Source organism: Sciurus vulgaris, assembly GCF_902686455.1.
Source record: "Sciurus vulgaris genome assembly, chromosome: 11".
NCBI classification, from domain to species: domain Eukaryota; kingdom Metazoa; phylum Chordata; class Mammalia; order Rodentia; family Sciuridae; genus Sciurus; species Sciurus vulgaris.
In genome coordinates this window covers 11,434,818-11,457,962 of record NC_136472.1, presented here as the reverse complement: position 1 = coordinate 11,457,962, position 23,145 = coordinate 11,434,818, and the positions used below count along the sequence as shown (strand labels likewise).

General features: G+C 43.7%; 1 protein-coding gene across 2 annotated transcripts; it reads right to left on the bottom strand.

The window, feature by feature from the left end:
* Window positions 1-388: 388 nt before the first annotated feature.
* Window positions 389-23,124, bottom strand: STX5 (syntaxin 5). Of its 2 annotated transcripts, XM_079102201.1 has the most exons (11): window positions 22,969-23,124; window positions 22,065-22,308; window positions 20,307-20,377; window positions 20,083-20,138; window positions 19,831-19,901; window positions 15,375-15,491; window positions 15,237-15,293; window positions 14,992-15,073; window positions 14,413-14,519; window positions 14,129-14,250; window positions 389-1,135 (listed from the first exon to the last, which is right to left on the bottom strand). In XM_079102201.1, exons 2-11 carry the CDS (start codon window positions 22,287-22,289, stop codon window positions 976-978), a joined length of 1,068 nt encoding a protein of 355 aa, XP_078958327.1. In that variant the 5' UTR covers window positions 22,290-22,308; window positions 22,969-23,124; the 3' UTR covers window positions 389-975. The 2 variants fall into 2 exon arrangements, with proteins under 2 accessions (XP_078958327.1, XP_078958328.1); XM_079102202.1 differs by lacking the exon at window positions 22,969-23,124 and having other exon boundaries at window positions 22,065-22,805.
* Between the last annotated feature and the right edge of the window lie 21 nt (window positions 23,125-23,145).

Genomic DNA, 23,145 nt, shown 5'->3' with positions numbered 1-23,145 from the left:
ACAAATTCTTCCCTTCCCTTCTGCTTCTGGCAGTAGACAGAACTCCCGCTTATACAGTATAGGAAGAATTGGGGTCAACTGGTTGGAGGATACAGATGAAACGTTCACACACTGCTTGAGATGGTCCCGTTAGTTGCCACCAATCAGGGACCCACTCTGGGATCCAGCTTTCCCTTTCAAAAGGAAGTTTCCATGCTAATAAGATGCTGCTGTGCTTGGTTATTCCCTGCCTGGAGACCCACATGTGTACAAAGCCCCAAAGCTGCCTGGGTTGGCAGTGGGGCCCCTCAGCACTCGCCCAAACCTTTCAGTCTGGTTCTGGGCAGTGGGCTCACTCTACATGCAGAGGCCCTTCGACGCTCCCACCCAGAAATGACAACATGGCTAGTGAGGCTGACAGTCTTGCTGTAATTTAGAGGAAACGGGCTGTAGCGCATTTGGCAGATCAAGAGTCACCAGCAGCCAAAGTCAGGGGTTGTGCAGGCAGCTGAAGGGCTCAAGGGCCCCTGCCTCACATGGTGAAGACAGGAAGGAGGTCAAGTTCTAACCCAGATGGGAAGTTGGTCCCTGGGACAGTTTTGCTTCCTCTCCTCACTCCCAGTAAGGAAGAAAGGGGCATCATCTTCCCTTGCTGCCAAAGTTTTCTTTGGGAGAGACTGGGGACAGTTATAAAAATCTGGTGGAGACAACCTCCTCCTCCACCAGCCCCCAGATGGCCTCTGCTCCCTTCCAGCCACTTCACAGCAGAGTCCAGATTCAGAACCATGTGTGTTCCATGGGTCTGACGGTAGTGAGGGGAGTATGGGGTGGCCAGAGGCAAGGGGTGGGGGATCAGGGTCAGTGGCCATTCTTAGCAGTTCCAGGGAAACAGGGCCTTTCTCCCAAGCACCCTGCACAGGCTCAGTGGCAGCGCTGGCCACCTGCCCTTCTAGGAGGGTCCCAAACCCCCATGGAGTGCCTCAGAGTGGAGAGGGTTCAGGCCAGGAAGACCACAAAGATGATGAAGAAGACAATGAGGATGAGGAAGATTTTAACCATAAGCCACCGGTTGGAGGTGACCGACTGGAAGTACTTGAGGATCTCTGAGTGGGCGGCCTCAACATCCAGCTGGGCTCCTAGCACGTTCTCGTCGATCCTAGGAACAGGGCCAGGAGAGAAGGAAACGGGACACTGGATTAAAGAGATGCTGTTGAAGTCTTATTTATTGACATGGAAAAGATGGTCACAATATGTAGAAATGAAAAATGTGTCTATATATTTGTTTAAAGAAAAGGCTCTTGTAGGGCAAAATAAAATTTGGTTCAAGTTTCAAAACCAGCTCTGCCACATATTAGTTTACTTCTCTAAATCATTTAACCTTAAGTAACATTTTCCTTATTTGCAAATAAGAGACACAAACCCTATCTCCTCTCAGGCTGTCAGTCTTCAAGGAGTTAAGATGAAGTCCCCAACCCACATAAGCCCTGCAAATGTTAGTTTTTATTTTTGCAAATCTGTATTAATTTTTATCTAATACACATGTAATGTTTTTTATTTTCATAGGACTGGATATTGATCCTATGTGTGCTCTACCATTGAGCTACATTCCCCAGCCCTTTCTATTTTGAGACGGGGTCTTGTTAAGTTGCGCAGGCTGGCCTCAAATTTGTGATCCTCCTGCTTCATCCTCTCAAGTCGATGTGATTACAGCGTGCACCACCATGCCCAGTGCCTGTACTTTATTGGTAATAAGGGGAAGAAGTTCACAGACCTGTATACTCAGGATATCTTCATCCTGAGTCAGGAAGAGGAAAAACTTAAATGATATAGATGGGAGGTCAGAAGATGAGAAAAGTTGTAGTCTAGAACATTCTCTCCAGAGAATACAGAAGTCCTCAGAGGAAGAACAATTGCTTGAGAAATTATTGAGCAAAACAAAATACTTGGCAGCCAACCTGCATATGCAATCCTAAAAACAAAATATAATCAGGCACCACATCACAACGTCTCAGTTTACAGTGGGCTGCATGTGTCACAGTGGTCCTATACTGTTTAGCAATATCATAGCTATTTTCATTGAAGTATGCTCTATGATGTTCACACAATGCTGACATTGCCTAAAGGCAAATTTCAAATAAAATATCCCCTGTCATTCAGTGATGCATGACTGAAAAAACTCTGGCCTTTGCAAAGGAAGTCCCTGAGAACAAACACTTTTGTGACCTGTGAGTATGGATCAGGTGGGGCCTGCAATCCAGTTGGAAAGTAAGAGGAAAAGATGGTTTCAAGTCCAAGGTTTTGGGAAGGCAGTCATAAGGACTGAACTGATCTGTGTCTAAAGTACACGTGTCTGAATTGTGGTTCCACTTTTATGTTGGAGAGGCTAAGGTGTCAGGTTTTCTAGCTTCAGGATATAATTATATAATTACATTTCTCAGTGTGGATATATTTGTTACCTCATATCAAATGAAGCTCATCTTGGCAATTATGAATGGCTGTGCTTAATAAAGAAAGATAAGTTTTATAAATGTAATCTGAGCCAGGTGCAGTGACACATGCCTGTAATCCCAGTGGGAGGCTGAGGCAGGAGGACTGCAAGTTTGAGGTCAGCCTCAGCAACTTAGTGAGGGCCTGTCTCAAAACATAAAAAGGGCTGGGGATATGGCTCAGTGGTTAAGTGCTCCTGGGTTCAATCCCTGATACCAAAAACAAATAAATAACTAATCTGAGATGGGTGTGGTGGCACACACCTATGATCCTAGGAACTCGAGTATGTTGAGGATCTCAAGTTCAAGTCCACTGTCTACAATTTAGTAAGACCCTTTCACAAAATAAAAAAGACTGGTGATATAGTTTTGGTATAGCATTCCTGGGTTCAATCCTTAGTTCTCCTCCCCATCCCCCCAAAAAAGTAATCGGGCATATAAGAGTGTAGTCAAGAATTCATGAATGAAAATTAACGGAAGGAAAGTCTGGTGGTGAAAAAGTTAGGAATCAATGGGTACTCAGAGGAAATAGTATGGGAATTAGAAATTGGAAATTAAAAAATGGCACAGAAAGGAAATGACCAGGGAAAACAAAAAGGGGGAAAGTCTGCAAGTAGAAGAGGACAAAAGAATACCTATGAAAAGAAAGAAAAAACACAGAGTTAAGGAATCAAGCAGAAGTAAAGTGAGACAGGTGCAGTGGTACACTACTGTAATCCCAGTGACTCCTGAGGCTGAGGCAGAAGGATGACAAATGCCAAGCCAGACTGGGCAACATGGTGAGATCCTGTCTCAAAATAAAAAAAATAAAAAAAATTAAAAGGAGTGGATATGGAGCATCCCTGTGTTCAATCTGCAGGGGGGAAAAAGCAACAGGAAGCTGCAGTCTGTATGAAAAGAACAGATGATGAAACTGATATAAAGGGACTAGAATATAGGATGGTGGAAAAAAAAAAGGTTGAACCTGAGAAGACAGCCCAAAGACTAGAAAGATTACTTGACAGTTGGGTGCATTGGCGCAAGCCTATGATCCCAGTGGCTTGGGAGGCTGAGGTGGGAGGATCGCAGGTTCAAAGCCAGCCTCAGCGACTTAGAGAGGCTCTAAGCAACTCAGTGAGACTGTCTCTAAGTAAAATACAAAAAAAAAAAAAAAAAAAAAAGGGCCAGGGGAAGTAGCTCAGTGGTTAAGTGCTCCTGGGTTCAATCCCCAATACAAAAAAAAAAAAAAAAAATTACTTGACTATGATTAGGAGAGCTGAGATTTTAGTTTTCTGAGTCTGTTTTCCCAAAATTTTCTGATTAAGAGTAATGGAGTTGGACTCAAGGTATGGGTCAGTGGTAAGGTGCTTGCCTACCACACATAAAGCCCTAGGCTCCATTCCCAGCACCACTAAATAATTAAGAGTAATAGAATCATGTTAAGAGGACACAGAAGCGAACCTGAAGGGGCTCTATACAGCCAGATTTAGGAAACTTGATCATCATAAAGAATGATGACACTAAACCAGGAGTGGTGGTAAAGGTTTGTAATCCCAGCTACTCAGGAGGCTAAAGCAGGAGGATCACAAGTTTGAGCTTAGCAAGAACCCTTTCTTAAACACATAAAGAGCTGGGGATACAGCTAACTGGTAGAGCACTTCTGAATTCAATTCCCAGTATCAGAAAGAAAAAAAAAATGATGCTAATGGATTATAATACATTGAATAAAAAACAAAAAACCCACAATTCCATAGTGGTAACTTAAAGAAAGAGAAAGTTCCTTTACAGAATAAAGTAAAATAGTAAATGTAGAAGGAATGATAGAAAATCACCATTATCTCAATCTAACAAATGATTCAAGCGAGGATCACTGTGTGGTAGTGGCCAGACATTCACAGCAATTCAAAGCATCACTCCACAGGCACTCGGTCTGATGGTCACCACTTTAAACATGTGACAAAACCGCATCACCAAGAAAGGGACGACCTCATCAAGCATTCACTAATGTGACCATCACACCAAAATTATTGGGCCTTAATCGGATTATGAGGAAACCCAAAATATGAACCCAAAATGTTGATGTTACAAAAAAAAAAAAAACCCAAAAGGTAGACTATAGACATAAGAATCAAACAGGTGTGAATCCTGTCTGGGTTCTGATGTGTAGGGAAATAAATTAAAACTTTCATGTTCAAAAAATGACCACCTGGTTTTGAGTTTCTCAAAAATGAGAAAATTCTCAGATCTTACACAGATTATAAATTGAAGCCCAGGAATCTACACACTGAATTTCAGATTAAATTAGCCGCTTCTCAAGAAAGTGCTCAACCCAACACTGCATGCTAACAATTAAAAAAAAAAAAAAAAAAAGGGCTCAAGCCAGGCACAGTGGTGCCTGCCTGTAATTCCAGCTACTCAGAAGGCTGAGGCAGGAGGGCAAGTCCAAGGCCACCTAGGCAATGCAGTGAGACCCTGTCTCAAAATAAAAAGTAAAAAAGGTCTGGGGGTGTAGCTCAGTGGTAGAGCAACCGGTAATGGTTCAATCTCCATTATCATAAAACAAAACAAAATGATGTTCTTGAGCTCAGAGAAAAATCCAATTTATAAGTGGGATCCAATTTATAAGTCTACGATTTGGCCGTAAGAGTTGTTGAGAGTAGATGAGAAAAAGACAGGTTATACAGTAGGGTGGAGGTTCCCCTGAGACTACTTTGGTCTTCCCTGTCCCCTTGGATTTTTTTTTTTTTTTTTTTTGGCGGGGAGCAGTACTGGGGATTGAACCCAGGGGCACTTAACCACTGAACCACATTCCCAGACCTTTTTTGTAGAGACAGGGTCTTGCTGAGTTGCTTAGGGCCTTGCCAAGTTGCTGAGGCTGGCTTTGAACATGTGATACTCGTGCCTCAGTCTCCCAAGCTTCTGGGATCACAAGCCATCATGCCTGGCTTGAATTTGTTTTTGTAAAAGCTATTATAGCTGGGTTCAGTGCTGCATACCTGTAATCTCAGCTACTTTGGAGGCTGAGACAGGAGGATCACAAGTTCAGGGCCAGCGCAGGCAACTTAGTGAGAGCCTGTCTCAAAATAAAAAGCAAGGCCTGGGGATGTAGTTCAATGGTAGAGCTCCACTGGGCTCAATTCCCAGTACAGAAAATCAATCAATAAATAAAAGGCATTAAAAATTTTTTGAGCAGAGCACTGGAGGAAGAACATGTAGATATTCTGCCCTCAGAGACCAGGTGAGGGTCAGGCTGCTCTATGACCCTCTCACCTGCTGACTTGAACTTGGGCAGGCTATGTTCCAGAGGAGTCACCTGGCTTCCTGGCTTGCCCAAGTCCCTGGGCTGCTGCCAGTCAAGGGTCTGTCATACTACATCAGAATGCGAGCAGCCCTATGCCACCCATTCTCAATGTACTTAATCCTGCTGGAGTTTGGGGTATGCTTTGTTTTGGCGATCAAGACAGTAGTAGATTAGAAACATATCAGCATGTAGGGCCTTGTCAGTAGAGTATGACAGCCATAATTTTTCACCCAAACTGGGATGCTTTTGAAAATAAAAATAATTGTTCTAGGACAGCAAGTGTTAACTGCCCTGCCCACAGGGAAATGTAGATTCAGCTGTCAGTGGAGAGAGGGTTGAGGTATCTTTGATGACAGCTGCTCTAAGCCTGGTACGAGGAGGCATTTTCCAAAAGAGCATTTCCTTCCCTCTTGAGTCAGCCTTGTGAGAAGCATCTGCTCCCAGGGTCCCACGAGGGGAAAACAGGACCCAGCTGCAGAGGAAAGGCCTTTTTCTTGCTAGCTTTCACATGTCCGCCATGGCCTCAGCAGCCCAAATCTGGAGCCAGCCAGAAAGTACAGCCTATCCTGCAATGGACTCAGGGAGCAGCCATGTTCCTGCAAGCTGAGAGGTTTAGACACTAATCTCATTTAGATCTCAGGATCCGTAAAGCTCTGTAATATGCCCACTTTAGAAATAAGCACGGGGAATCCATCACCCGAACAGCATCTTGGTATAATCAGTAACAGAGCTGGGGAGTAAAAACTTCCAGAATTTTCCAGAATATTATTCAGTAAAATCGTCTTATGTCCCACCAATAAATAAACATTTCTTTCAAGGGGGAAAAAAAAAAAAAAAAAGACAAACAAAAACCAGCTTAGGAACAAATGGAAAAATCTGAACACTGCTTGGATATTAAAAAATATTAAGGGCTGGAGAGATAGCTCAGCTGGTAGAGTGCTTGCCTCACAAGCACAAGGCCCTGAGTTCGATCCCTCGTACAGCCAAAAAAAAAAATTAGGAAATTGTTAATGTTCATGAATGTGGCTAACAGGCTATGGTTTTTGGAGAATTACCTTATTCTCAGGAGAAGCTTATAGAAGTACCTAGAGACAAAGTATCATAACATCTTCAGCCTCTCTGAAATGGTTCAGAAAAATAAAAGATAAAGCTAAAACAGCCAAATGTTAACAACTTCTGAATCTAGGTACTAGAACCTCTGAGCTACATCCCTGGTCCTTTATATGTTGAGGCAGGGTCTTGCTAAATTGCTGAGAATGGCTTTGAACTTGTGATCTTCCTGCCTCAGCCTTTTAATTACTGGGATTACAGGTGTGTGCCACCAAGCCTAGCTCATTCATGATTTTGCTCCCCTCCCTCTACTGAACCTGAATCAAAGTCACCAATATCCATGCAGCTGAATCCAACGACTACTTCTTATTCTTCAAGGTTCTGCTGATTCCAGTAATGGCTAGGTAGGTCCTACTGGCCAACCATTCCACATATAACAGCTAGAAATATCATACAAAATGTAAACATCAACTATCCTAGTTCAGCCAAGTTAACTGCCTGCTAAAAAAAAGTCAACATTCTCAGGGCTCTGGATATACCTCAGTGGTAGAGTACTTGACTAACATGTATGAAGCCCTGGGTTCAATCCCAAGTACCACAAACAAACAAAAAGAAGTCAGCATTTTCTAGAGAAACAGCAACTCTATTGCTTATCAATCATGACAAAGTATCATCACAAATTAGTAAACACACAGTGAAATAAAGTGTGATCTGACCTAAACTCAAGAGGAGGCAAAGAACATGACAAAACCTAGGAAACCAGATATTGGAAATTAGCAGACAAGGATTTTTTTTTTTTTTTTTTTTTTGTGGTACTGGGGATTGAACTCAGGGCCTTGTGTTTGCGAGGCAAGCACTCTACCAGCTGAGCTATCTCCCCAGCCCGCAGACAAGGATCTTAAAGCAGTTATTTTAACTGGAGAAAAACACTTGTAATGACTGAAACAGTAAATCTCAGCATATGAACAGAAGCTATAGCGGGCTGGGTTATAGCTCAATGATAAAGTGTTTGCCTAGCAAGAGGCTCTGGGCACAAACCCTACCCCTACCCCTACCACCACCACCACACTACCACCACCACCACTAACACACACACACACACACACACACACACACACACACGGAAGAACCACATGGCATTTTAAAAACTGAAAAATATGATTATCTGAAATTTAAAAATTCACAAGATAGGCTTAACAGCAGACTGAAGAGGACACTGGAAAGGAATATACATATATACATATATAGACATATATATATAAAACAGGTAGAGGAATATGTATATATACATATGTATTCTCAGATGAAGACAACAGAAAGAGGTAGAAAAATGTAATGGACTAATACTTCTAAAATTTGGTGAAAGACATAAGTGAACCCCCCACATCTAGATATATCACAGTCAACCGCTAAAAGCCAAAGATACCAAGAGTACCAACAAGTCCTCGGTTCAACCCTAAGAACCATTACAAAAAAAAAAGTTAAAGTAAATACATTTTCAGATAAATTAAAACTGAAAGAATCTGTCATCAGCAGGTCTGTACTGCCACAAAAGCGCTAAGGGAAGTGCTCCTTTCATGTTTCATGTTAAAGGGAAGTGATGCCAAGGGTGACCCGGCCATTTAGGAAAGAAGAAAGAACACTGGCAACAGTAAAGAGAACAGCTTCCCCTCTTACTTTCTTTAAATACACAACTTTTAAACAAAAATTATAATATTGTACTGTGGGATTTATATAAAGTTATGTAAATATAACAAACATGATAATACACAGCTTAAAGATCAGAGGAAAAGGTGGCAAAGTTCTCTCATTTTATACAAAATAATATGAAAAGCTAATTATGCATATTATAATCCCTAGAGCAATCACTTAAAAAAGTCAATAACAAATAATTATAATACCAAAAGATTAATTTAAATGGAATTCAGAAGCAAATATTTTAATCAGTTCGAAAAGACAGAAAAGGAAAAACAAGGGAAAAATTGAAAACAGGGAAGAATGGGGGACCTAAATCCAACCTTATAAAAAATTACATTAAATGTTTATTAACCCAGCCTGGTGGCTCACACCTATAATGCCAGTGATTTGGAAGCCTAAGGCGGAAAGATCCCAAGTTCAAAGCCAGCCTCGGCAACTTAGTGAGATCCTGTCTCAAAATAAAAAATAAAAAAGGGATTGGGAATATGGCTTAGTTGGTAGTGCTTGTCTTACAGGCACAAGGCCCAGCACCACACACAAAAATAAATAAATAAATAAATAAATAAATAGGGCTGGGGATATGGCTCAGTGGCAAAGTGCCCCTAGGTTCAATCCACAGTGTCAAAAAAAAAAAAAAAAAAAAAAAAAAAAAAAAAAAAAAAAAACCAAGTCAGTGAACTAAAACAGATTAAAATTCTCAGCTTCCATCTGGCTGGCCTATCAGCAACATTTGTCCCAACTAACACTCTTTCCTTTACTCATTTTCTTCTCTTGCCTCCTAGGACACCATATTTTTTATTCCTCCCTCCCAGCTGATCTCATTTTTAGTGTCCTCCCAGGACTAAGACTTGAATAAAAAAATGGCCCAAGAACTCAGTGCTTGATTTTTCCTCTTTGTATATACTCCTTATTCTGTTTCAAAGTCCAATTCTGTGATGCAAACCTATGATTTCAGCTACTTGGGAGGCTGAGATAGAAGATTTGCAAGTTCCAGGCCACTTACCAAAACCCTGTCTTAAAATAAAAAGTGAGAGAGTGCCCCTGGGTTCAATAGCCTGTACTGAGGAGAGAAAAAAAATCCAATTCTCCCCACATTATTTCTGGCTCTTCACACAGCCACCCACCTGTTGAATATCTCCACTTAAATGTCTAACCTATTGCTGGAGTGTTGAACGTAGAGCTTATTTTCCGTGCACATTTACTCTACCCAAGGTAACCAGCCCTATTTTAAGGGAAGGCCATGAATAATCTTGCTTGCTCACATCCAATATCTGAATTATTATAAACTCTACCCTCCACTTCACCCTTTCTTTTCTTTTTTTTTTTTTAAAGTGGAGAGTTAACCCAGGAGTTCTCTGCCACTGAACTATTTCCCTAACCCTTTCTATATGCCCAGGAGGATAGCCTCAAACTTGTGAACCTCCTGCCTCAGCCTACCCAGCTGCTAGAATTAATAGGTATGTGCCACCCTGCCCATTTCCACTTCTTTAATACTCTTAGTTAAGCTCAAGTAACCTTAAAGTACATATATAAATAACTACTCACCATCTCCATAGCTATCATGGTCTCTGCCACCATCACCTCCTGCCTAGATTACTGAAAAGGCCCCTGCAATGATCTCCCTGCTTCTGTTCTGCCCTAGATCTGCACAATGGGACCAAAAGATTAATCTTTTTTCTTTTTCTTTTTTTTTTTGGTATTGGGGATTGGACCCAGAGGCACTCTACCACTGAGTCACATCCTAGCCCTTTCCATCTTTTATTTTATTGAGACAGGGTCTCACTAAGTTGCTTAGGGTCTCACTAAGTTGCTGAGGCTAGCTTCAAACTTGCAATTCTCCTGCCTCAGCCTCCCAAGCCACTGGGATTACAGGCAAGCATCACCATGACCTGCTAATTCTCTTATGAGACATGGCTGGGGGTGTAGCTCAGTGGCTGAGTGTTTGTCAATGGATTTTTTATTTTTATTTATTTATATGTGGTGCCGAGTATGGAACCCAGGGTCTCACACATGCCAGGCAAGCATTCTACCACTGAGACACAACTCCAGCCCCTCCCCAACCCCTTTTATTTTTTATTTTGAGACCGTTTCCCCAAGTTGCTTAGGGCCTTGCTAAATTGCTGAGAGTGGTCTTGAACTTGAGATCCTCCTGTCTTAGCCTCCCAAGTTGCTGGAATTATAAGTATACCAGGCAGTAATATTGTTATGGTTAGATATTTAGGCGTCCCCCAACAGCTCATGTAAGAGACAATGCAAGAAGGCTTAAAGGTGAAATGATCCAGTTATGAGCCTTAACCTAAACAGTACATCAGCCCTGATCAAGATTAACTGGGTGGTAACTGTAAGGCAGGTGGGGTGTGGCTGGAGGGGTTTCACTGGTTACATACATCTGTGGTGAGGGAATCAATCTCTCCCCCCACCTCTCTCTCTGTTTCCTGGTGCCATGTTTCCAGCTGCTTTCCTTTGCCATACACTTCTGTCCTGATGTTCTGCCTCACCTCAGGCCCTAAGGAATGGAGTAGGCTATCTATAGAATAAGATCTCTAAAATTGAGAAACCCAGATAAACTTTTCCCCTCTAAAATTGTTTTTGTCAAGTCTTTTGGTTGCAGCAATGAAAAAGCTGACTAAAACAGTAATTTGTACTAGGAGTAGGTTTGCTGCTGTGAGTACCTGGACCATGTGGTTCAGAAGCTTTTGGAGCTTTTTGGAATTTGTGGGAGGAAAATTTGGAAAGTCTAATAATGAAAGTTGAAAAGCTTTAGAATGTTGTAAGTGGAATTACCCTTAGTGGGTAATTCTGGCGAGAGCTCAGAAAACCAGAATGCCAACAGGATTGCAGACAGTAATGACAGGACTCATGAGGTTTGAGGAAATGAAGAATTCTACTGGTAATTGACTTGAGGTCATTCATGTGCTGTTTATATTTTGCCCATTTCCTGAGACTTGCTGTGACACTGAATTTAATGGTGATGGACTAAGTAATCTGGTAGAAAAAATTTCTAGGCAGCACAGCATTCAGCTGGTGGCATGGGCATTGTTGGCAGCTTTAAACCAAGTTTATTGTGATAATTAGGAATAGAAAGCAAAGCAGAAAGACTGGAAAAAATTTGCAATTTGTCCAAAAAACTGGGGCCAAGGAATATGTGGAACTTTTTTGTTTGTTTGTTCTGGATTGAACCCAGGATGATTAACCACTGAGTCCTTCCAAGCCCTTTCTATGTATTTTTTTTTTTTTTTTTTTCAGACAGAGTCTTGCTAAGTTGCTTAGGATCTTGCTAAATTTCTGAAGCTGGATTTGAATTTGTGATCCTCCTGCCTTAGCCTCCTAAACTGCTGGGATTACAGGCATGAGTCACTGAGCCTGGAATGTGTGGTTTTTAAAGCCATTACAGTCACTAACCACCAAAGGCTTTGCCCAGAGATGATAAGAATGATGGCGTAAGGGGATCTCAGGAATTGGCAAAATAACACCCATCTCATACTTCAGGAAGGAAAAGGAAAATTTCCTTTGAGAACAGTGGGTTACCCTGCTTGCACGGGGCTTGGGGCAGTGGTCTACAAAATTGTTTCACCAAGCTCAGCTGTCCATGATGGAATGAGGTGGTCATGGAGGCTTTCACCACGATTTCAAAGGCCTGAGAGGCCAGGCAAGTGCACCAAGGTCAGAATCTGCGGGCTGCCCCTGAGAGGGCGATGCGTGAACAAGTGAGAAAAACAAAGCTGCAGTGGAAACCCTTTAGATTAAGAAATGCCAGTACCATGGAATGTCTGCCTAAGAAAGCTGCAGGAAACCATCAGCGACAAGCCAAAAGAGATGAAGGCTGTAACCAGCAAAGCCACAGGGGCAGAGCTATACAAGTCCACTGGAGAGATGCTTGTCCCAGATGCTGGACATGGAACTATAGGACTTGTTTGCCCAACTGGATTTTGGTCTTGCTTTGGCCCCATCCCTTCTTTGTATTTGTCCCTACTTCTCCCTTTTAGAATGGAAATGCTTACTCTGTGCCTTTATATTGGATATATATAACTTGCTTTTGATTTTTTTTTTTTAGTCCTGGAATTGAACCCAGAGGTACTTTACCACTGAGCCATATCTCAGCCCTTTTTATTTGTTATTTTGTGACAGGGCCTTGCTAAGTTGCTGAGGCTGGCCTCCAATTTGTGTTCTTGCCTCAGCCTCCCAAGTTAATGGAATTATAAGCGTGTGCCACCATGTCAAACTTGCTTTTGATTTTTACAGGGGCTCACACTGAGTTGCCGCGAGTCTTAGAGAAGACTTTGGACTTGTACTTTTGGGAAATCCTGGACACCGAGTCCTACTGACACCACGGGTACTCTTAAAAATGGACTAAACGTATTTCGCATGTGAGGCATGAGCTTTTGGGAGTCAAGGGCACAATGTTATGGTTAGATTTTAGGTGCCCCCCAAAAGCTCATGTGTAAGACAATGCAAGAAGACTTAGAGGTGAAATGATTCAGTTATGAGAGCCTTAACCTAATCAGTACATCAATCCACTGATAGGGGTTAACTGGGTGGTAACTGTAGAGCGGGTAGGGTGTGGCTGGAGGAGGCGGGTCATAGGGGGCAGTGTGCCTTTTGGGTATATATTTTGTCTGTGGTGAGGGAATCTGTGTCACTCTGTCTCTTTGCTCCCTGATGCCATGTTCTCAAATGCTTTCCTCTGCCATACACTTCTGCCTGAATATTCTGCCTCACCTCAGGTCCTGAGGAATGGAGTAAGCTATCTATGGAATATGACCTCTGAAACCATGAAATCCAAATAAACTTTTCCTCCTCTAAAATTGTTTTTGTCAGGTCTTTTGGTTGCAGCAATAAAAAACTAAAACAAATATCCTACCTTCTTCAGAGGGGTCTTCCCTGCCACCCAATCTGATGTACCTACTCGGTGGCCTTCTTTATTATTTTATTTTACTAATTTCTTTGTGGTAGGGTCTCACTATGTTACCCAGCCTGGCCTCAAACTCTTGGGCCCAAGGGATCTTCCTTCTGCCTCAGTCTCCAGAGTAGCTGGGATTAACAGTGAGTGTGTAAAGTGACTACACTCGCAGTCACTTTTCTATCTTTCCTTCTTTCTTCTTCTTCTTTTTTTTTTTTTTTTTTAAATTTTGAGACAGGGTCTCACTAAGCTATTTAGGGCCTCACTAAGTTGGTGAGGCTGGTTTTGAACTCGAGATCCTCCTGCCTTGGCCTCCCAAGTCCCTGGGATTATAGGTGTATGTCAACATGCCCAGCTCTGTCACTTTATTCTTAAGACATCAACCTACTTTAAGTCTCTGTATGGTCCTCATTACTACAGTACCTGAAATTGCTTACTTTTAAGCTCTTTTTAACAACTTTCCATACCCACGCTATCAAATTCCATATACACACTACAAAGACAGCTTCATGCAAGAGTCTTCGCTGTACAGTGATTCCTCACTGTGTGCCCAGCACCTAGACTGGTACCTGACATGGAACTTGATGAGTGGTTGGAAGCAGGTGAACTGGGCCTTATGGGTTGGCAGAATCCACTCTGCTTTTCCAAAGGACATTAAGCTATCTCTGGGTACTCTGAGATGCCAATCAATAGGGAAAAGAAGGCTCCTCTATGTGGAATAAGCCAGTGCCTCACCTCTGAATGGTTTCCTCCTGTTCCTTAACCATGTGTGCCAACTGCTGAAAGATGGAGCCCAGCTCAACAATTGTAGACTCTATGTTCTGCATAGTATCTGCCCGACTCTGGATATAGGAATCCTTTAGAGGAGGGAGAGAGCAAATGAGCAGTGTGAGCTTCTTCAAGGTAAGGGTCTTTAGGACTTTCCCAGCTTGCCATTCTGCCCATAGCACACTCCACTCTCTTGGGGTCCACAGAGGAAAACAGAAGAGCTCATCCTCCCCAATTCAGAGCCTAAGTACCTGCTCATCAATGAGCTGTAGCTGCTGGCTGGTCCGGGAGTCCATCATATCAATGGCCACATCCTTGGAGGCATGAGACTCTGCCCCCAAAACTACAGGACCACCCCCTGGGGAGGAAAGAGGACATGGCACATCTTAACAGTTAAAGGCAGGTTCAAAGCCCACATGCTCTGGATTTGAATCCCAGCTCTGGCACTTACTAGCCTTGTGACCCTGGACAGGTCATTTAACCTCTCTGAGCCTCAGTTTCCTCACCTGTAAAATGGGGATAATAATAGTAGTTGCTTTTTCAAAGGGTGGCTGTGACAATTAAATGAGAATGTGAATAAGTGCACAAAACATTTAGATACTCTAATTCAATCTCAACATGATTGAATTCACAACAGAACTGAATTCCAACAGAATGTGGGAGACTAATTGTGGATAATGAATCCCCATAACCAGGTCTGACATCTGAAAAATGCCTACCAACTTCCTGGCCCCTCCATTTTCCTATCCAACACTGTCTCTAGAGGATGCCATCATAGCCACAGTAACTAAGAGTAGCCACCAGGCCTTCCCATATAGCCTGTGACTTACCCAGGTGGTTGGGGGCAAGGGGCAGGGCTGACACGGGTGCCCGGGAGAACTGTTCCCGCCGACTCCTTTGCTGCTTCAGGTTCTGGGGTTGGGGGAAAAACACAAAGGTTCTGAGGCTTCTGGCAAGTGGGCATATTAAAGAGATCCCTCTTGTTGGCCCTATAACCCTGTGGAACTTGTCCCTTTTCCATTTTCTCTTGAGCCCTTACTCCCACATTTCTACCCTTCTTACAGATTCCTCTCACCTCTGTCCTCACTTCTAAAACTGATTTGAAGTCATTGGACATGGAAGCCAGTTTTGACTAGAAGAAAAGGAGAAAGGGTCAAGCAAAGAAGATACCACTTTTCTCCCTCCCATCCTCCCTCCATCCCCAAGGTCCCACCTGCAAGGAGACCACAATGGTGTTGGAATGGGTCTGCAGGTGCCGGCCACTCTGGCTGCCCTTGGCCTTCACAAAATCCTGAAGCTGAGCGATTTGTTTGTTGAGGCTATTGATGTCCTGGTAAAAGAGCCCATAGAAAAACCGAGTATTAACCAAGGAGTCCTCAGCCAGCGTCTCTATCCATGGCCACGTCTGGCAGGGAAGGCAGGATGGAAGTTACTAGCAGGAGTGAGTGTCCCAGACAGTCAGATCAGAAAGGCTTGCTAGGATTTTCCAAGCTCTTGTGTTTGCTCTGTCTCAGTACCTGCAGAGAAGAGCCAGAAAAAGGCAAAGTAGGGCCTCATCCATTTGTAGGTGACTGATTCTCATTTACCCCTCCACTTAATGTCCTGCTCCACCCTGTGAGGCCACAAAACACTTCCACAGGACAAACCATGGGCCCAGAGCATGCTGACCAACAAAGCACCTATACAGTACTCAGGAAAAGGAAGGAGTCAAAGGCCCCAAGGTTTCCCAGAGCCATCAGCAAAATGATCTTTACACCAAGAATTCCTAATATTATGGCAAGAGTAAAACTGTGACTTGTCCAGGGTCTCACACACAGTGAATTAGTAGCAGAGCCATGCTTTCTACGTCAGTGTCATCTGCTCCTCAAACCAATCTGCCAAGGACTAAGTGAGACAAAGAATGGAGGCGGCAGCCAGCAAGTGACTGAGAAAGTTTGTCCCAGCATAGCCTGAGCCAGGGTGAGAAAAGGAGACCTGGGGATGTAGTAGCTCAATGGCAGAGTACTTCCCAGGTATGTGCCAGCACCTGGGTTCCAGTCCCATGAAGAAAGGGTGAGGAGAGGAGGAGCTCAAGAGTAAGTAGTAAGTATAAGAAACAGGCTATATAGAGTACCAGGTGTGGTGGCCCATGCCTGTGACCCCAGCAGCTCAGGAGGCTGAGGCAGGAGGATTGTGAGTTCAAAGCCAGCCTCAGCAACTTAATGAGACCCTGTCTCAAAATTTTTAAAAATGGTGACTTTTGGGGCTGGGGCTAATGACAGAGCAATGGCCTAACATGTGTGAGGCACTGGGTTCAATCCTCAGCACCACATAAAAATAAATAAGTAAAATAAAGGCATCCTGTCAATCTACAACTACAAAAAAATATATTTAAAAAATTTTAAATGAAAACAGGGCTGGGGATGTGGCTCAGTGGTTAAGCATTCCTGGGTTTAATCTCTGGTACCAAAATAAGTAAGTAAGTAAGTAAGTAAATAAATAAATAAATAAATAAATAAATAGGCTAGAGCTAGGCATAATAACACTTGACTAGAAAGAAAAGTTGTGAATTTTTCTCCTGGATGTTATAGGAGATCTTGCATGGGACACCAGAATCCATGTAACACGTAACAAGCTCAGATAAGAAAGAAAGAGAGCTGGGGATGTAGCTCAGTGGTTCACTGATGCCCTGGGTTCAATCCTCATTATTGCAAAAAAAAAAAAAAAAAAAAAAAAGAAAAGCAAGAGAGCAGGATCTGTGATACATAGCTACTTAGGAAGCTGAGGCAGGAGGACTGTACAAGTTTTCTTCCTGACAAAATCTCCTCCCTTAGGGTTCCAGCTTAGAAAAGGCACCACTTCCCACATAGGACACAAGCAAAATGTGCCTAAATCACATACTCACATCTCCTTAGCCCAGCTATTTGCTACCATACAACTGTAAACTACTCAGTGCTTACTGTGTACTCAGCACTGTCTTAAACATAACGACTGAGTTGGGAGTGTATGCAGCTCAGTGGTAGAGTGCTTAGCATGTCTGGGTTTGATGCCCAGAGCCGAAAGCAGACCAAAACTCAAAACTCCAGAAGTGCTTTGTATTTGTTTACAGTGTGCCATGTAACATGCTGAGAATGTTACAATTTTATCTCTGTCCTTAAATTTAATAAAGAAGATTCTTTTACTTAATAGGTTTTAACTGACCCTCAAAAGCTATTCTCCCCTTCATCCTTTTCCATTTTTGGTAAATGACACCACCATTCATCAGATGCTCAAATCAAAAACCCAAAAGCCATTTTTAATTCATCACTTCCCTTAAATCCACAGGGAGCCTATCAGGAACTCACAAAGAACCCAAACAATGCCAACGACAGTGGTGCATGCCCAGAATCCCAAAACCTTGGGAAGCTGAGGCAGGAGAATCGCAAGTTCAAGGGCAGCCTCAGCACCTTGGTGACACCCTGTTTTAAAATAAAAAAAAAATGTGTAGTTCCAACATACACTCTGACTATCCACATTTCTCCTTTTCTACTGTGGCCATCCTAGTCTAAACTGTCTTCCTTTCCTTTCTAAAAAATCTCCAAGAGCCTCCTAAATGAGAGTCCTTTTTCTAGTTTAACCTTCCTATAATACACTCCCTGTACAGCAGCCAGTGAATTTCTAAACTAAAAACCAAGGGCTGGTGGTATAGCTCGGTGCTAAAGCACTTGCCTAGCAAACCACACACACACACACACACACACAAACAAACAAAAACAAAATTTCCCAGGCTCTTACCACTAAATTTAGAATACAACCCAACTCCTTAGCTGGATTGCACAGCCTTTCTGGTCTGACCCCTGCCACCTCTTTGACCTCACCCTGCCCAGTCGCTCTACCTGCTGGGCTATAGCCACACTGGCCCTCTTTGTACCTCAAGGTCACCCACACTTTGGACCTTTTCCCTTTGCTGTTTCCACTTTATAGAATGCCTTCCCATGTTCTGGAATGTGCTCCCACCAGATCTTTGGATGATCTTTTCCTCAAAAGTCACTTCTTCAGTCAGGCCAGCTTATAAGAATCACCCCATGTACAGTAGTCATAGCTCTGGAAAAGTCACTCATTAAAGTTAGTGATTGAAGGAAACAAATGAATCCTGATAAGAGCCCTGTGAGGTAGGTGTCATTATCATCCCCTCCTTACAGATAAGAGAAATAAAGCTCAGAGAAGTTAGGAGGTACCCAGGTCACAACCTAAGTGGCAGACCATTTGAACTCAAGCCCTCCAGAACCCAGTGGGCTGCTTCTTAAATGCCTAAGCAGTAACACCGCAACAGTGAGTGGAACTCTCTTTTTTATACCAGGTTGGTATCTCTTGAATAGGTCTGCCCTTTGGTCTCTGCCACCATCATCATCTTATACAGGACAATCAAAGCAGCCTCTTTCCTAGTCTCTACCCTGTCCATATCCCAAGTCAGACTCCATATGTAGTCCACAACATTCAAGATGATTCCTCAGCCCGTAGCAGAGCCCACACTGCTCTTCATAACCAGTCACGAAACTACCTTTCCAGCCTCCTGCCAATCACTTAAGCAATTGATCAATGATCAGTGCCTACGAGGTGACACTTGTGGACACTTACATGCCCTTAGACTACATCTGTGAACAAGATGGGAAAAAAATCCCTGGTCTTGTGGTGTTCATGTATCTTTTCTCTTTCTTTTTTGGGGGGATGGGGAGTGGAGGAGGAGGAGGAGGAGGCAGAGGTAGGAGGGAATAAACAATAAGTAAAAATAAGCTAATTATAAAGAATTTTAGAAATTCAAATACCATGTAAAAAGAAAATAGAGCAGAGTAAGAACGAAAAGAGTTTGGGTTGATGGAGTATTACACACCATGACTGCTGAGTGTGATGGCACATGCCTATAATCCCAGTGACTGCTGAGGCAGGAGGATCAAGAGTTCAAAGCCAGCCTCAGCAACATAGCAAGCCCCTGTCTCAAAATTGGAAGGAAAAAAAAAAAAAAAAAAAGGTGGGGAGGAGAGGTGGGGATGTGGCTCAGTAGTTAAGCATTCGTGGGTTCAATCCCAAGTACCAAGGGGAAAAAAAAAAAAAAAACCACACCAGGATTGGGGTAGGCCTCCCTGAGCAGGTGACATCTGAGTAAACTTGAACTCACCAACATTGTTTGTTTGTTTTTATAGTGTTTGGGATGGAACTCCAAGTCTCACACACGCTAGGCAATCTCTCTACCACTGAGCTACGCCTCCAGCCCAAACTTTTCCTTTTATAAGCCACATATCTACATAGCTTCATCTTCCTGGAATGTCCTCCCACTATCTCTACATAAGCCTTGAATTCTGCTCAGAGTTTACCCTCTTGTCTATCAATCTTTCCCAGTATCCCCAAACTCTATCAATCATCTTTTTGTAAGACCTTTTCTTTATCATTCATTCCTACTTACTATAAGTACAAACCTATGGAGCTGGATCTCTCTTTTACACAGTAAGTCCTTGAAAGTAGGCACCTTGCTTCATGTTTGTGTCACCAGAACCCAGAACAGTATTTGATAGATAATCAGTGTCTACTGACTCAATGAAGGAACAAGATGTTTAGAGTTGGCTCTAGAAACTTGCTCTGGGCCTCTGAGTCAATGGAAAATGAAAGAAGTGATCTGATTAGAATGCTGGCTGTCCTGATTGCTAGCAGCTCACCTGTTTGATGATATATGTTAGCTCCTCAATTTCCACTGCTTTATCATCAAAAAGGGACTTGCGCTTTGCCACTGGAGAGACAAACAGGAAATTACAACAGGTTAAAGGCTGGGCGTTAGCTTATTGGTAGAGTATATGCAAGACACTGGGTAAATCCCCAGCATCACACACACATAAACACAAAAAAGACGAAGCTCAGGGAGCACCTTCTTTGGTTCACAGCCCACCTCTGAAAGACCCCAAAACACTCACAGATTGTCAGCTTCTCCAGCTTGGCAAATGTGTTGCTGAGGTCTTTCCCAATGCGCCTGTAAACAATCACTAGTGAGAACACTGTGGAAAAGGCAGGAAATGGGCTATTTCCACATTAGTTCCAACACAACCAATCCCAGCCCTCATGGCCAAGTCACAAAGTCTGTAATCCTACTTCTCCTTGGACATTATGTCACCCCACCACAAAACTTATCTCAACTCACTTGGCCATGAGGGTAAATTCACTGCGCTGTCGGGCAGCACGCAGAGCCGGCTTATTTGTCTGGATTCCATTCTGAAAAGCAATGCCAAGAGGCGACAACTTAGCTCCTCCCTACCTATTTGCAGCCTTCACTGTTCACATGTCCAATAAACTCTCTTTGGTACTGGGGACATCTACCATCAGATAATCCAGATTTATCAGTGGTAATGTAGCCAAGAAGAAGACAAGTAGACCTGGGTTCACCACTCAGGAACTAAAAGATTTAGGGCAAATTACTTATTTTGAATCTCTATTTCCTCTTCTACAAAATGAAGACAATCTAACTACCTCTTATTGCTATTAAGATTAGACAATATAAGGGCTGTAAAGTACTATAGCCAACTATCTAATTCATTGTAAGCATTAAATAAATGGTAGCTAGTATTGCCACTCCATCCCTGGAATCAGGGAATCAATGAGGAAAACTGGAAAGTTCTTGGAGATCACAAAATTCTTAGAGAACAGTTGTTAACAAGAGCTGAGAAGTAAAAATATTTAAAATACAGTTATTCAAGCTGGGCACAGTGGGTCATATCTCTAATTCCAGCAATTCAGGAGGCTGAGGCAAGAAGATCACAATTTCTAGGCCAGCCTCAGCAATTTACTGAGGCCATATGTAACTTAGCGAGACCCTGTCTCAAAATAAAATACAAAAAGGGCTGGGGATGTAACTCAGTAGTAAAGCACCTATGGTTTCAATCCCCAGTACCAAAAATTTTAAATAAGTTTCTCAGGTCTCCCTTGGATTCACAAAGTCTTTCCTGAAACAGAAGAATCCAATTTTAAAAAAAGAACTCTGGCTGGACAAGGTATTCTACATTACTATAATCCGAGTTACTCCAGAGGCTGAGGCAGGCCAGTCCCCAAAACTTAAGACCCTGGTCAAAATAAAATTTAAGGGCTGGGATTGTGGTTCAGTGGTAGAGCACTTGCCTAGCACTTGTGAAGCACTGAGTTTGATTCTCAGCACTACATATAAATAAGTGAATAAAATAAAGGTCTTTTGACATGTAAGATTTTTTTTTTTTTTTTTTTTTTTGCAGTACTGGGGATCGAACCCAGGGCCTCGTGCTTGCAAGGCAAGCACTCTACCAACTGAGCTATCTCCCCAGCCCCAAGAAAATTTTTTAAAAAAATAAAAAGGACTAAGAAGAGTGAGTTCCTGGCATATACAAGCCCTGGGCTCAATCACCAGTACCACCAACAAAATAAAACAAAACCCTCCAAAGTAATTTTAATAAAAATTACTGATCTAGAAGACTTTTTTCCTTTCCCCACTCTCTACTATACACATAGAAAAACTGAGGCCCACCTAGATTAACTAGGTTCCCCATGGTGGCAGAGCAAACTTGTGATAGAACTATACTGGAACTATTATCCAAGGTGCATCTCTCTCAAGTAAAAGCTCTTTCCAGAACTTGTTCTTTATCCAATTACCTTGGTCACCTCAATCCCTGAGGTATTCTTTCCAGAATAACAATCATACTCTCTAGGGAATTCCTTACCCAAAAAAAAAAAAAAAAAAAAAAAAAAAAAAGCCAAGTCGTTGCCTCCCATCAACAAGTCTACTTTTTGTGGCTTAGTAGATCTTATGGACCCCATCCAACCTGTCAGCTTTCCATCAGGTTTCCCCCCAAATTATTTCACTGAACAGTGCTGCAGTACAGCCCTACCCAGATTTAGTAGGGCTCATACCAGCCCTTCCCCTCCAGGTCCTTACCTGACGGCTCTGCAGCGACTTGCAGGCAGACAGGAACTCCTGGGTCCGATCCCGGCAAGACATGGTGTCGGGAGGGGGAGGGACCAGGACCACTGGTGGGGGCAGAGGGGCGATGTCGCTGCTGCTGCTGCCAGCAGTTGCAGGGGACAGGACCTGTGTCTTTGAGAGACCCAGGTAGACACCCTGATCCGTGTTCTTAGACCCGTAGCGTTTCCGCGGGATCATTGAGTCGCATAACCTCGGACTGTCATGAAGGGGAGAGTGTCATTCCCCAAGCAGCCTCCTTCCCCACAACTCCCCCCTCAACCAGCAAATCCTGCGGCCCTTCCTGCACTTGGCAGTCTTTCGTTCCCAAGGCCACCCGCGGATCCTGGGACCGGCCCGCTGTGGGAAAGGGTCCGCTTCCTCCTGGCCCAAGGCGAACCCCTCTCGGGCTCTTCTTCCAACTTGGCTCCGGCGGCTCCTGAAGCCGAGATAGAGCCAGAGCCCGGTCCTGTGGCACTGAGGCTCCAGCCTGGCCTGTGCAACTGTCCCAGGCACTAACGGGGCCCTCTAGTATTCGCGATTTCCTTCAACTTCTCAGGGAGAAACGGCGAAGGACCCCCGAGAGCCGACACACTTCGGTGGGCGGAGGGGGAAACCTCTAGGTGTTTATTTGAAACAGGAAGTCCCACCCCCTCCAAAGTTCCGCCTTCTGGAAGGCTGCAACCACTGATTAGCTAATGCCGACGTCGTTCTCCACAGGGCTTTCCTGGTTGGACGGCGAGATATTCGCTCACCAGAGCCCGGCCGGCAGGACTTGCCCCCTCGCCCCTGGTTCCCTTCCCCCCGCCCGTCGCCGCCCCCGAGAGGCCGCTGCCCCGGAGCTGACACAGCGGCCAGTCCCTCTTAGAGCGGGTCCTACCTCCTCTCTACCGCCTGCCGCCGCCACCGACACAACCTCTTCGGCCGTCACCGCCTCCTCCCGGGGCGCCGGAGCCGCCGAAACCCGACCAAAGACTAGGAGTCGCCACGTCACCTACACGTAACCCCGCCCCCGTGACGAAGGGCTACGCCACGCCTTTCCTAGCCCGGCGACCCG